Below are 12635 nucleotides of genomic sequence, written 5' to 3'. Positions count from 1 at the left end.
GAAAACGATCCCCAAATGACGGATACTTAGTTTCTGACCTCTAGAGATTCAGCTGTAATGATAATACGGGATTTTCTACCCGATTCAATGCCAATTCAATGATTATAGCAATTACCAACATCCGTTGGAAATGTCGTTGGTATATGCTAAATAGTTCTGGTTTCATGAACGTTTTTCTGTATGCTTAATTTGAATTCAGATTTTTACTAGCTTTTCTCTCTACCAATCGGTACTGAAATTCATCGAGTGCCATAGTAATGGCAAGTTTTAACAACTATACCTGTCCTCTTACATCGATACTCGAAACGGTTTTCCCGTATGCTTTTATTTGTTATCAAATTAATTGTCGTCTCTATTCTAGCAATATATTGTCTCAGTGATTGCGTCCAACCGCTTCTACGGTAAGATAATTCTTTGAATGTTATAACTGTACTCCAACCTTGAATACCCTTCGGCTTAAGCATAGTCAAAGCGGTCGATAGAAAACAATCTTGCGGAAGTCAGCAGCAGCGAACTTAGTGATTTTCTTTGGTCACGCCACTTCCCCTGCCCCAGTCCTATGAGGGCCAGCTGTGACCACAAGTGTCTTTACTTTCCCCATGGTTTTCTTTCGTTTGCTATATGTGCCTTGCTGGCCACACTCCTACCATCAACTTAAACACACCTGCTGCTGGGTCTATTTATTAACCTTGATAAGGTCGTTAAGTTTTTTACGATCGACGGCAACTCAATTGTACGCTGCGCCCTGTCGGATGAAGATGTTCAGGATGAAGCGGCTAGCATACATATTTGGTAAGTTTTAGCTTAAGCTGTAGGCATATTTCAATATTGGTTTCTAGCATTATGTTCTAATAGTCCCTACTACACCGCTGGAAATAGTTACGGCTTTTCAACAAACACCTTTGACGTACGTTTAACGCAAGGTTACTATAACGTCTAATACAGTAAAGAATTATAGCGTGATCTTTACTAACGTAGCGATTAACTTACAATTAGGTAGATGTGTTCGCCAGCTGCATAAAAACGATAAGTTATAAAATTCCGGGCTACAGTTAGCATACGCATATTCGCCTTATCCGAAAAGCACTACGACCATTGAGCATGAAACATAAGAAACTTTTAGGACGTGTGGTCCTTAAAGCAAATTCATAGGAGCTCAGACGCCGGGTTCATCTCGATTGTCGCGATAATTAATGGAAGTTAGTTATGAAGGCCTTTTACGTCAGAGAGAACGTATATAAAATTTGAATTGCATATTTCATAGGGAGCCGTCTTGCAAAAGAGGAAAAGAGTAAAAACCTAAGGAGTTACATACGTTTGAATGCAAAAATAGGTATATAACTAGAAACTCTCAATAATTTCGTAACGGCTCGATCTGGATTCAGGTCAAACTAAGCTTTACTATTCAAGAACAGTGAACAGCCAATGAAGACCGTAGCTTGTAACTAGGGGAACCCTTTAGGGTGAAAGCTTAATAAAATCATAAAATGTAAATAGTATTTTTTATAAAGCGTGTAGCTCGACGCAATCAAAGACCGTGATTCTGACCTTTAAATATTCAGTATTGTTATTTACATCGTTACGAAAAATAAAGATTCAACAAATAATAATGATTTCCGTACATTAGAAGACATAAAGAAAAGGTCACTAGTTGTTAACATAATTCATTAAATACTACAAATTCATCTCAGGTAGGAACACGGATTAGTTCTCTTGCCCCGCAACGGCGTTTTGTAACACCTTGCCTGTTAATCAGATGTCATACCATTCTATTTATAGTAATGTATATACGTGCATATTTACAAATATATATAGTTCTAATGGCACATACTACACAACCTGTGTAATTTAATATACGTATATATATATATCACGTTACGGAGCGTATCAGCAATCGAGTTCTAAGTACTTCCGTCGCGGTTGTTCTATAAGGACGAGTTGTAGAGCGAGTAAATCGAATTCGTCTTGGTTCCACTATATTATCACTAAAATTAGTGATAACAGCGGAACAGAAAGTTCGTTCGTCCAAGAATGTACGAAGTGGCCAGCCTCGCTACGAGGTTAAAGCTGTGGTGGAATAATGAAAAAAGGGTCGCATCGTTGTATAATTTACCAACTCTTAACGACTGGACAATTAATTAGGACGTTGAAGACAGCGACAGGCGTTTACGGTTAGTTACGTAAATGCCTGCTAGGCTTGCTTGTGGATTTCTGTTATTCCCAGTCAGATACTAATCCGAATTCGTTGTGTTTTAACCCCGTGACAAAGGAAAAGTTCAAAGTTAGTCTATTCAAGCAGTTTCGACCTCTCAGAAAGCAGGAGCACCGCCTCATGCATCAGGACGTTATGCGCGGGTCCGAAGAGATGATGAAAACCCTTACACGTTCATTGGAGGGAAATGGAAATGTTGAAACGTATCGGGTTTCTAGTTAGGTTCAAAGTATCTCCAGAAAACATCAAATCATCGGTGTGATGACTTCGTGAGCTACCTCATTATCGCGTCGCTGTTTGACTCCACAGCTCTTAAGAACCGGATGCACCGACGTATAGTTGAAGCTAAATCGTCGACAAGATCACCCAGCATGCATAGTAAATCAACGTTCTTTACCGGCTGTAGTGTATAGAGCCGTTTTCGGGCTGAGGATACTAGTGCTAACAGCAGCCAGCGTTGGTACGCTTTCCGTGGTCCGGAACAAAAAAAAACTTAGGTGTAACGCTACTGATGGTGCACACCATGGAGGAAGATGGTCTTTAGGTAATCATGTCAGAAGAATGCAACGGACAGACTCTTGTCCGAACGACCTTATTGTCAGACTTAATGCAGAGGCAGATATTGGTGAACGAACTTCCGTACCGAATTAGATGATACACCTAAATCCACTGTTGCCGATCGTGCGAGTCCAGACTGAATCCAGAGTGATGTTCTGCCACTCCGAGAAGGTGAGTGGTCATGCAGGCATTCGAAAAACTGCACAGTAAAAACTGAAGCGTTTCTAGTGTGGCTATTCATTTTTAAATTAGGAAGGTGGTGTTTAGGTGTGAAAGTTGCGGAAGTTCGAAGCCTGACGGGCCAAGCATGAGTACTGGAACATCCTCTTCCATCCAAAGGAACCCGCAACTGGAGACATAATCAATTGCAGAGAGCGTCGAAGTCCATACACCCAAGGTTCAGCGGGGGCGGTATCAGCAAAGGAAATTAATTCTACAGTGGGTTTTTTCATAAATCACGTGCTTGAATCCGGACATCCGTACAAACTACCTTTACTAAGATATTTCTTACATAAAAGTATGTCCTTAGTAGGACATTCTTGTCGTAGTCACGAATCTGCTGAAGTGTTAGCTTCATGAAGTGGGCGAAAGCAAAAGAACGATACGTAAATTATGAAACCAAGCATAAGAATGATAAAAACAAATTCTGCTGATTTGGTTCTAGGCGGAAGCCATTACAAAACGTTAGAGCCATGCCCATTCGTTACCTAACCTTTGCGTCATTGTTTGAATCACACATTCGGTTAGGCTGCGGCACCATAAGTGTTCGGCAGCCGTTTTGATGCGTCCGTTGTAGTTCCTCTGAATAACTCGCCGCGATTTGCGGCAGGTTGCGTTGTCCGTAATGACGGCGCTGAAGCCTCCGAAAAGGTAATGCACAGAGTCCAAAGCCCAGATCTCCACATTCACCGTCGCTCTCCAGGCCGGCACAAGCCTTACAGAACGGGTGCAATAATCGATGAACAACAAAATTTAGAAAGCCTCATCGCCTTGGACCTTTAGGGAGCCTACACAATCTAACCCACCTTCTGGAAGGGGCGTTTGAGAGTGGCACTGGGTGTAGAGCTTCGCGTCGCTCTAGGTCTCGGTTACGCCGCTGTCAAACTTTACACCGGACCAGTACCTATTTTATAAACTCGGTCCTAATAAAGAAAAACACTCATTAACGCGTTGCAACCTCTTCCGTCCACCGAGATACGCCATCATTCTCCTTTTGTCCGTGTGACGTAAGCTGATAGCTTCTTCCATTTAAAAAAAATTGAACGCGGAGTAACCTTTTCTTTCCCTTAATACAATAGGCCAGGTCACCTTTGAGCACATAGACTGGGCGCGAAATCCACCTTCTAATTTTCTAATTATTTTAGCCGAACGAAAGCCTTCCCTCTGCGACCTTCGAACCTTGTTCAATTTTAGGCCACTGCTTTGTGCCAACGACACGGTCAAGTGCAACAAGGCATTCGCGTTAGCTTTAGTGGAATCTCCTTTGTGGACAACTTCGAAGCCTTACTCCTATAGACTCAAAGCCCGTTCTATTAACCTTCAGCAAAGGCTCGTCTTCTCCTTTAGGTGCATTAGTGCCACTAATCTAATACTAAATAATTAGTGCTGTCGGTTAACCCATACAAATATGGCCGGAATTTTTCAACCGCGCGATGTGCTCGGTCACGGAAGAGTGACATTTAGCCTCGGCGTCAGCCAAACAGCGGCTAGCGCAATCGACGACCTTTTCGCGCGCCCTTTCTACCTGAGTTAGCATTTGCCTGTGTCACCCGTAAACTGGCGGAATCTGTCGCCCCAGCACTTTTCGCAAGTGGATCACGTGGATGTTCATCAGATAGGCAAACTATGATTTCGTCGAGATAAATGAGTCATTTGGTAATTCAGAAGCTCAAAAATTTTAACCGTCAGTCTCTGAAACATCACGGGTACGTTGGCAACACCCAACGGCATCCATTTGAACTGGTAGAATTTCTTCGGCGTGCAGAATGTCTTCCCCTTGTCGTGCGGATGCATGCTGATTTGCAAACATGTGCTGGTTAGATCCGGGGTGCCAAGGCAGCGAGCACCGGTGAGGGCGTCGATAGTGTTGTCGATTCAGCGAAGTGGGTATACACGTACCGCTTCGTGCTCAAGTTCAGCCTGTGATAGTCGACGAAGAAACACGCCGTTTCGCTGTCGTTTCTTTGCCGAACAACTGAAAATGATCACGAGCTGGATGAGGGCTCGATGATGCGGTTGTCTGGCGTAGTTTGAACTTCATCCTCTATGACCTGCCTTTCCGTGGTGCAACTTTCCGTGGTTGAGAACACATCGGAGGTGAATAGCCAGTCAGGACTATGGGCTGCACAAGATCGGTATGGGTGAGTCTGTCCTGCTACCCGAAGAAAGTCCTATATGCCCATGAATAATTTAACGAGGCGATTGCGTTGCTTTGCTGTCAACCCATGGCTAGTTTCAGAAACCCGCTATCATCAAGAGGACATGAAGCGCTTCGTTCGCTGATGCAAGCCCCATGAATCTTTTCATGCTCGACACTTAGCCAGGGCGGTCCGGTTTCTCACCCTAACAAAGTGATTTTCTAAGTTTGCAAGCGGTACGTGACGCTGGCCCCGTGCATCCGTGTTCACAGCGCTGTATGAGAACGCTTACCAATCCTCTGAGAAAGCTTGAGAACCGGTTTAGCTGCAGTATAGTGCCAGGGTGGTTTGTTTTGAACGCTATAACATGTCCCCCAATGGCCCTGCGGCTTGAATTGAAATAAAATTTTGTCGCCCACAATGTCCCTAGGGTTAGATGCTTCGCAACACTGTCGACGGAGATAAAAAAATATTATATAACAAAAGCGACTTCTCGGCTCGTCAACCCTAACATTAGACACTTCCCAGAACCGTCAGCATAATGCGCTGTGTATCGTACAGGTACATCGAGCGCCTTGCGATGTTTGGCAAGCGTACCCTATATACCAACCGTAGAGATATTGCGTTAAAGGAGTTTAGTATTGCGGTAGTAAGATGCTCAACGTGACAATAACAAAGTGTCTACCAGCACACTGCAGTATATTCGGCCTTAAGCAGCCCCTTATATGCAGATTTGGGCTGCGTTTACCTTGGAGTTATAACACTATTAATGATCGCGGTGCGCATTTCTAGAATATATTTACAAGTTAACTATATCACTTGACTTTTTTTCCTCACTGATCCTAACTTTACAAGCACATGATTTAATACCTGGATGATATTTCTTTTCGATTCTATAGGGTTGATAAGTCTCTTGTGGTATACTAAAATCGGATACGTCACAGGATATACATCAGCTGCGCAAGAAAACAGCGAAAATGAGGAAGAAATCGGAGTATGTGGGCCGGTGCCAAGTCAGTAAACCTTTTCAAAACTAACCCACATATATGAGTTTGTGCACATGTGAATGCGTAACACATAACAGAATTGGATAGGTTACACACCAGGCTCACGGACCTGATGTCCTATTCAGTAAAACGCGAAAGCAGAAAAAGGTTTTTAATGCCGAATCGAAAATTACCGATTCGACACCAAAACGGCCTTCTTAAATCTCGCTTACTATCTAACAGCCCAAACCTGGATAGAAGAACGAGTTAACCAGATCTTTAATAGAACATGTGACGCAAACTATGTTATGTACAAACGTTATTAGTAGATTTGTGTTTCACGTAAAACTTTCTCCTGTTTTTTAGCTAGTGTCAATATAAATTGAATTGAACATACACATATTGTCTCGGACAGTGTATGTTTACCGTATCATGCAGTATTTCCGTGTAATGATGTTATGTTTTGTTTGTATATCTGCAGACCACGGTCGGATGATGGCTGTGCTGAAGCCAATGTCACATGTCGTGCTGTGTACAGTGAATCGGATTATAGACTTCGGTGCCTCAATCAGGGCCGTCCAAAACGTTTACCCATATAAGCGTTACGATACCTTCACTGCAATATAACACAGAGTTTCGTAGTGGTATAAAAAAAAGTCATGTTTACAAGTAATCGTTATACTAACCAATCAAATACATTGATCTGATTTGCTTAAATCTACAATAAGCTAACAGCAATGTTTCGATGAACACTAGTGACAAACGTATGGAACTTCTCTATAATACTATTATTAATCTAATATTAATATATTTGCACAGATAATAGAAAAATTCTGTCTCACTTTCGACACGTGCGTACCCACCGGGAAACTCTCCAGCAACGTACGTTTCGTTACGTACCTTAACGTTTGTTTATAATTTAGGTTCGAAAACTAATTGCTCTAACTGTTAGCTTATGCCTGATATGAGTCTAAATGACAATCGGTATCATGTACAGTAAAATCATACAGTATATTTGCTTTCTCTATACGTTTTGAAGTATGATCTATTATATTTGGATGGACAATATTACTTAGTGGTTATCTAAAGTTGCCTTCAATCCGAAGCTGTTTGACAATATTTGGCATTTGCAGAAAGGCACCAATCCTGAAGTGGTATGCTTGAAGGAGCACATCCTACAAGAATTTCTGAAGGTAAGATAGATCCCATGCCGTGCTTTATTAGGGTAGGTCAAGTAACAAACAGTTGTTATCAAACAATCGTTACCTGAGCGAAAAGCTCGCAAATATCTAGCAGCTTTTCAGAGGGTCATTAGTGGCTCAGTCGGTAAAACAAATGCGAAAGCGAACAATTTTTTGTTATATTTTTGGGAATTTTTAATGGCGTATACCCTAGCTTTCAGATTAGAACATAGACCATTGTATATCTTATTATGGCGCATGCCTTACGTCGGAAACCTTGATCATCAGTGCAGACTGTGCAACATTTTCCACAGGAGGACGGATCAATGAACGTCACATTATTCGATTTCATATTCAATTGCCTCGTGCATCCGCTCCTACCGCTACAGAAGCAGCATATCTGGTCCGTGATTCATTGGTTGCTTCAAATGACCAACATGTAGACCCCAAACGAGCTCGTCTGATATAACTGTAACTCTCTGATGATCGAACTATCATGCAAGTTTATACTTAAGTCCCGCAAACTATGCATCTATGGAACAGTTAGAGATAACCGGTTTCTAGGGCATTCTCGAGTTGTGAAACATGGAAAGGACAGACATGAAGATGTCTTTTTGTGTGAAATTTTGTTAATATTTTTTAAAAGCAAAATGTTAAATGCTTAGAGAAGTTAAGACACTGCTTCATGAGACTGTTGAAAAACGGTCCTTAGTTAAGCCAGCGTTCATGAATAGACACCATTACTACGACTCAAGTAACTTTGTATAGTAGATTACAGTAGGATCTAGTCTCTACATTAACAGAATCAGTCAGCAAGTTTTATTACAAATAATATAAAAAAACATTGATTCTACTATCAGGCTGTACAAAAGTGTGGTCGGTGATATCGCTGCTTTTTGCTAACGAATGTAAGGATCATATCACGATGACAAACTAACGCAGGATAATTAGTTATAGTACCATCTTAAAATGTCTTACAGTATCTTTATTTGAGAAAAAAATAAATCAAATGGTATTTCAGGTTTACTTAATGTTTTTCTGTCTGAGTTTTTTTCCACGTTTAGCACGCGTCCCATGTCGCTCAGCATCGCTCTATATCTATAGATATTCAACTATGAGCTGCCGATTAGTGCAATAGTAAGTGTAACGGGCATTTACGAAGACTCATACATTCCCATCCGTTACACGTTTCATCCGTATTTTGTCAATAAAGAATATTTTTCTATTATCTGTTTTAGCTTTCCTTATCATGCGATTACTTATAACGATTTCATTACCCTAGTTGTTGTTGTTAAAGTATCAATTCAGTTGGGAAACTCAGATAGATAGACACACTTCCGTTTTTTCTAAACTTTACCGGAAAGGTGATTAATGATTTAAAAGCAAATGCGTTAATTCTCTTCTCTCATACGAAAATATCATGCTACACCCCCGTCACCAGATGCCTTGACTTGTCCGTATGGAATTGACTATCCTGGCAGTTAGCTACGGATTGAGGTAACGACGAGGGGTCGGACGTTGGTGAAGGGAAAAGCAAATATCTTGAAATGAAAAGACAATCCGCATGCTTTAGTGTAATTTCTTTCTCCATAGCCTCCCACGGAGGCTCCGCGCAATATATCTCTGCTTTTGCTAGTAGCTTTTGCGTGCAAAACAAGAGCACTCCGACCGGCGAGGGTCATCGACTTCGCACGTCCGAGCGATCTGGACAGTAGAAGGCTTCGTGTAAGGGGAATTAGAAGGCCTAGTTGGGTGACTAGCGCTGCGTTGAGAAAAATAGAAGAAAGCACACGAAGGATCATAGGGCCAGAACCAGGTGCAGTAGCAACCACCATCCTCGTGCCGTCGCACCGCCAGCAGCAGCGTAAAGGGGCGGCTGACGGCGGAGAAATGTGTCATGAAAAGTGGAAAGCAATCCTCTTTAGTTCGGGAAGCAAGTTAGCCTTTCACAAATGGATTTAACGTCACTGGCCGATGGACGAAGGCGGAACTCAAGCTCGAACATCGCGACGTCTTCCATCGTTTGGGTACGAGTTCCCTCTTGTACGTCTGCCTGCCTCCTTGCCTCACGTCCTTTTTGCTTTCACAATGGTCCCACCACAGGCGCAGCAGTGACAGAGGTACCGCGTCCAATGGTATACAGTACTGGCAAAGTTGGAGTCGACGCACCGCAGTGGCTGGGAGGAAACTCGGTCCCGACTGAGCTAATTATAGGGCCTTTAAGTGGCATATGAACGCACACATATTTTGCACAGAACGCACATACGCAGTGTCCTAGGCATACGATGAATGGCGACTTTCATTTGTGTGAAGCCACATCGATAACATTACCGTTTAGTGATGATTAGAGGCCCTGTGGAGCGTAGAGGACGGCGCAGAGAACGAAACGGTGGAAGCGCCAGTTCTTTTATTCTAGATTTTTCGCTTATTCCCTATCCCAGTTTCTGCCGTGCGTCTGATGCTCACGACGGTGATTATTGTTGCAGGTAGTTGAACAGCTCCAGAATATCGTCACGCGTCATATATATAGTGTTAGCGCTTTTTCGGACAGGTATCAAGAAACCAACATTTTTAGTGCACCAATACCACGAGCACACACACGGATTGTTTTTATGGCGACGTCAAGGAAGGAAAATTATCATTGCTATATAAAATTCGTTTCAGCCACTGTGTATATTGGAGCTAAATGAAACAGCACAGCTTAACTAGTACATGCTGATAAACTTGCTAAAACCAGCCAAATCTGCTATGCATTGAAGCTTGTCCTTCCTGCATCTGTTACTCGGATATACCGGTCGCACGCGATTTTGCTGGAATATGCGATTTTGCTGTTCCCTTCCACTATGCCCCCGGTGCGTTCTTGAGCCTTCAGTTCCATCAATAGAAAAGCACTTTGCGTTACGTCACAACAAAAACAATGGCAACGACGACGAAAGAACGACGAGGCTCGATGAACACACAAGTATAGTGGCTTTACCGTGAGCCTATGGTCACAGGTTGGCGTTTCATAGGTGTTTGAGGAGTTTGTTTCTAATATCAAAAAGGCTTCACAGAGACGCTATTCAAATCAAACATACGACCGCCGTCGTTTCGCCACTCTGTTGGCTGTTGTTTCCATCTTCTTCCAAACGCCCGAACAAGCTCTCAGTGAGAAAGTCGGAGTTTCTGACGAAGGACTGCTTTGTACCGCTACTTTTACTCTCAACACGACGGTCCGCATTTGTGACGCCAGCTGCGACCACCACGAGCGCCATCTTACCATAGTCGGGACAGCCATTTAAATATGATTTATTTTTATAATGATATAACCGTTTTCGTTTGCCTCTATATATATACATATATACACCACCATTCATCCTTAACGTCACCGATTATTCTTAGTAGCAAAAACGTGCTCTGTGTAATGGAGACATAATTGTCCTAAAAAAAAGTGGAAGTGCAGCAAGAACTAATTAAAGAAGAAAGGGGCGTTATAGAAAGGGATAAATTATTGCTTTTTCATCATAGATTTGGTTTTTGTTCCCACATAATATTTAAACATTGGCGTGCTGATTCGAATATAATGAAGCAAACCGACGTTATTGTAGTAAAAAGTCACGTATTCGTGAGACGTGAAGATAATACAATGCGTTGTTATAAATTATAAGATATCCGTTAATCGGAAGCTCTAATGGGGACTTTTTTTTTACAACATATATGGCGTATGCTTCATGTGGCTTAAAATTTCTTGCATGGCTAACCATCAAATTTGAATAACGAGGGCTGACTAAATTCAATCTCTTCGAACTAGATTGTTCTGTGTTGACCAGAGTGCCTTTCGTGGTCTGTAGAAGCCCCCATACATACTAACATAGCAAAGAAGCTTAAAAATGAGAACAACTTTACCTTCTCATATATTAAGTAACGTCAAATATAAGAATAATCATTTCACCAATAAACGTTGCACGCACGATTAAAGTCATGCATTGCTTTTACATGAGCTGACATGTACCGTTTGTTTCTGGACGAAAAATAGCTAGAGACCAAGGCTATGGCTAGGAATGACCTAAGCAAGGTTCTACAATACCCTGTGTGCTGTACCTTTGTAAATTTGTCCTCCGTATTTTTAGACTTGTTCACCCGCGGCCCATCTGCCTGACGTCCATAGACCCACGCTGCTCTTCAGCTGGCGAAAGAAAATATCGTCCTAAAAAGTGCGCTTGCTATCTCCGCCGGTGGAGCACTGAGCGTCCCACTAACAGCAACGGGTAAAAGGCAGGGGTAACGAGGCGACAGCCGCGGTCATGGAAGCGCTGGCAGCCGGAACTAATTCAGCAAAGAAAGTTTAATACAACCGATTCCGACGCGGCTAACGAAGTCTTTGTGGAACAAGCGGCGAAGCGGCCGTGGCGGTAGCGTGGAATGGGGTATCCGCTGTGGCGTATAGGGCAGCAAAGAAAAGCTGAGACGGAGAAAAAGTGTATGCTTGCTTTGCTGATTCTTAAAGTGCAGCTTGAAAAAAAATGGTAAGAAGGTTAGAGGCAGAAGCAAGCGTCGGCCATACATTGGGACGGTGGCTCTCGAGCCAAGGAGCAGTTGATGGGAAAATCGGGGTGCTGACTTTTCTCAAGAAGTACTACAACCAGCGCCGGTAGCAGAGCAATAGGAGCAGAAGCGTTTTAGTTCACCATCGTTCGTTCTACGAAGCTAGCGAATCTTCGGAAACAAACAAATGCTGTAGCAGCACCTGGCAGCGGCAGCTCAGTGACGTCGGTTGTTGCTTATTAAGCCCGGCAGCACAAAGGACGTGCGTACTGCTAGTGTTTCTTGTGTTGAAACTCTTTCTGCGCTGAGAAACGAGTCCAAACCAACGAAAAATCCAAACCTATACGGAAAGCGCCATACCTCCTATAGAGTTTTCAGCTGGCCCCTACTTCGTTCCCGTCGTTTTTACCACCGGCCAATGGAAGCGAACTAGTCCCCTAGCCCGCTATGGGCTTCTCGAACCCACCTAGAAATACCAAGGGATCGAGCAGCGTCGAAAGGTAATGTTTGTCCAGGAAAAAAGACCAAAAGCATCAGCCGCCTCGCTGCCGCTGAAGGCACGGAAAGCGCTTTTTCAACGTTCAGGTGCAACTTTCGACTGACCGGCTGTCGGCTGGTTGGTGAGCTAAGTCTAATATGAGTGGTGATGATGCTGTCGCATCTGGTCAGCGAAGCGGTTCCGAGGTTCGGCTCTAGATGTTGACCGTACTGGGTGCTGCCTATGTGGGGTATGGAGCTGTGTGTGTTTCTGTCCTCTGTTCACAATTGGCGGATTTCAGCAGGTAGAATGGTAGTAACTAGAGCAACAAATGCTAAA

At 43.0% G+C, this 12635-nt stretch overlaps 1 protein-coding gene across 2 annotated transcripts; it reads left to right on the top strand.

Annotated features, from left to right (window-relative positions):
• The first annotated feature begins 712 nt into the window (after positions 1–712).
• Positions 713–8522, top strand: LOC111266799 (uncharacterized). 2 transcript variants are annotated; one of them, XM_022844581.1, is made up of 6 exons: positions 713–792; positions 6027–6140; positions 6595–6698; positions 6933–6995; positions 7247–7306; positions 8359–8522. In XM_022844581.1, the coding sequence occupies exons 1-6, from the start codon at positions 753–755 to the stop codon at positions 8410–8412; spliced, it is 435 nt and encodes a 144-aa protein (XP_022700316.1). In that variant the 5' UTR covers positions 713–752; the 3' UTR covers positions 8413–8522. The 2 variants fall into 2 exon arrangements, with proteins under 2 accessions (XP_022700316.1, XP_022700315.1); XM_022844580.2 differs by having other exon boundaries at positions 7609–8522.
• The last annotated feature ends 4113 nt before the right edge of the window (positions 8523–12635 follow it).

Source organism: Varroa jacobsoni, unplaced genomic scaffold, assembly GCF_002532875.2.
Source record: "Varroa jacobsoni isolate VJ856 unplaced genomic scaffold, vjacob_1.0 scaffold_1117, whole genome shotgun sequence".
In the NCBI taxonomy this organism is placed as follows: domain Eukaryota; kingdom Metazoa; phylum Arthropoda; class Arachnida; order Mesostigmata; family Varroidae; genus Varroa; species Varroa jacobsoni.
The sequence above is the reverse complement of the archived record's forward strand: the minus strand, read 5'-3'. Positions and strand labels throughout refer to the sequence as shown.

Bases quoted from the DNA above. Each gene is read 5' to 3' on its own strand.
- LOC111266799 (XM_022844580.2), top strand. From the start codon at position 753: ATGAAGATGTTCAGGATGAAGCGGCTAGCATACATATTTG. The intron at 6,996-7,246 runs GTACGTTTCGTT...TGGCATTTGCAG, and splicing joins CCGGGAAACTCTCCAGCAAC to AAAGGCACCAATCCTGAAGT. The intron at 7,307-7,608 runs GTAAGATAGATC...CATTTTCCACAG, and splicing joins TCCTACAAGAATTTCTGAAG to GAGGACGGATCAATGAACGT.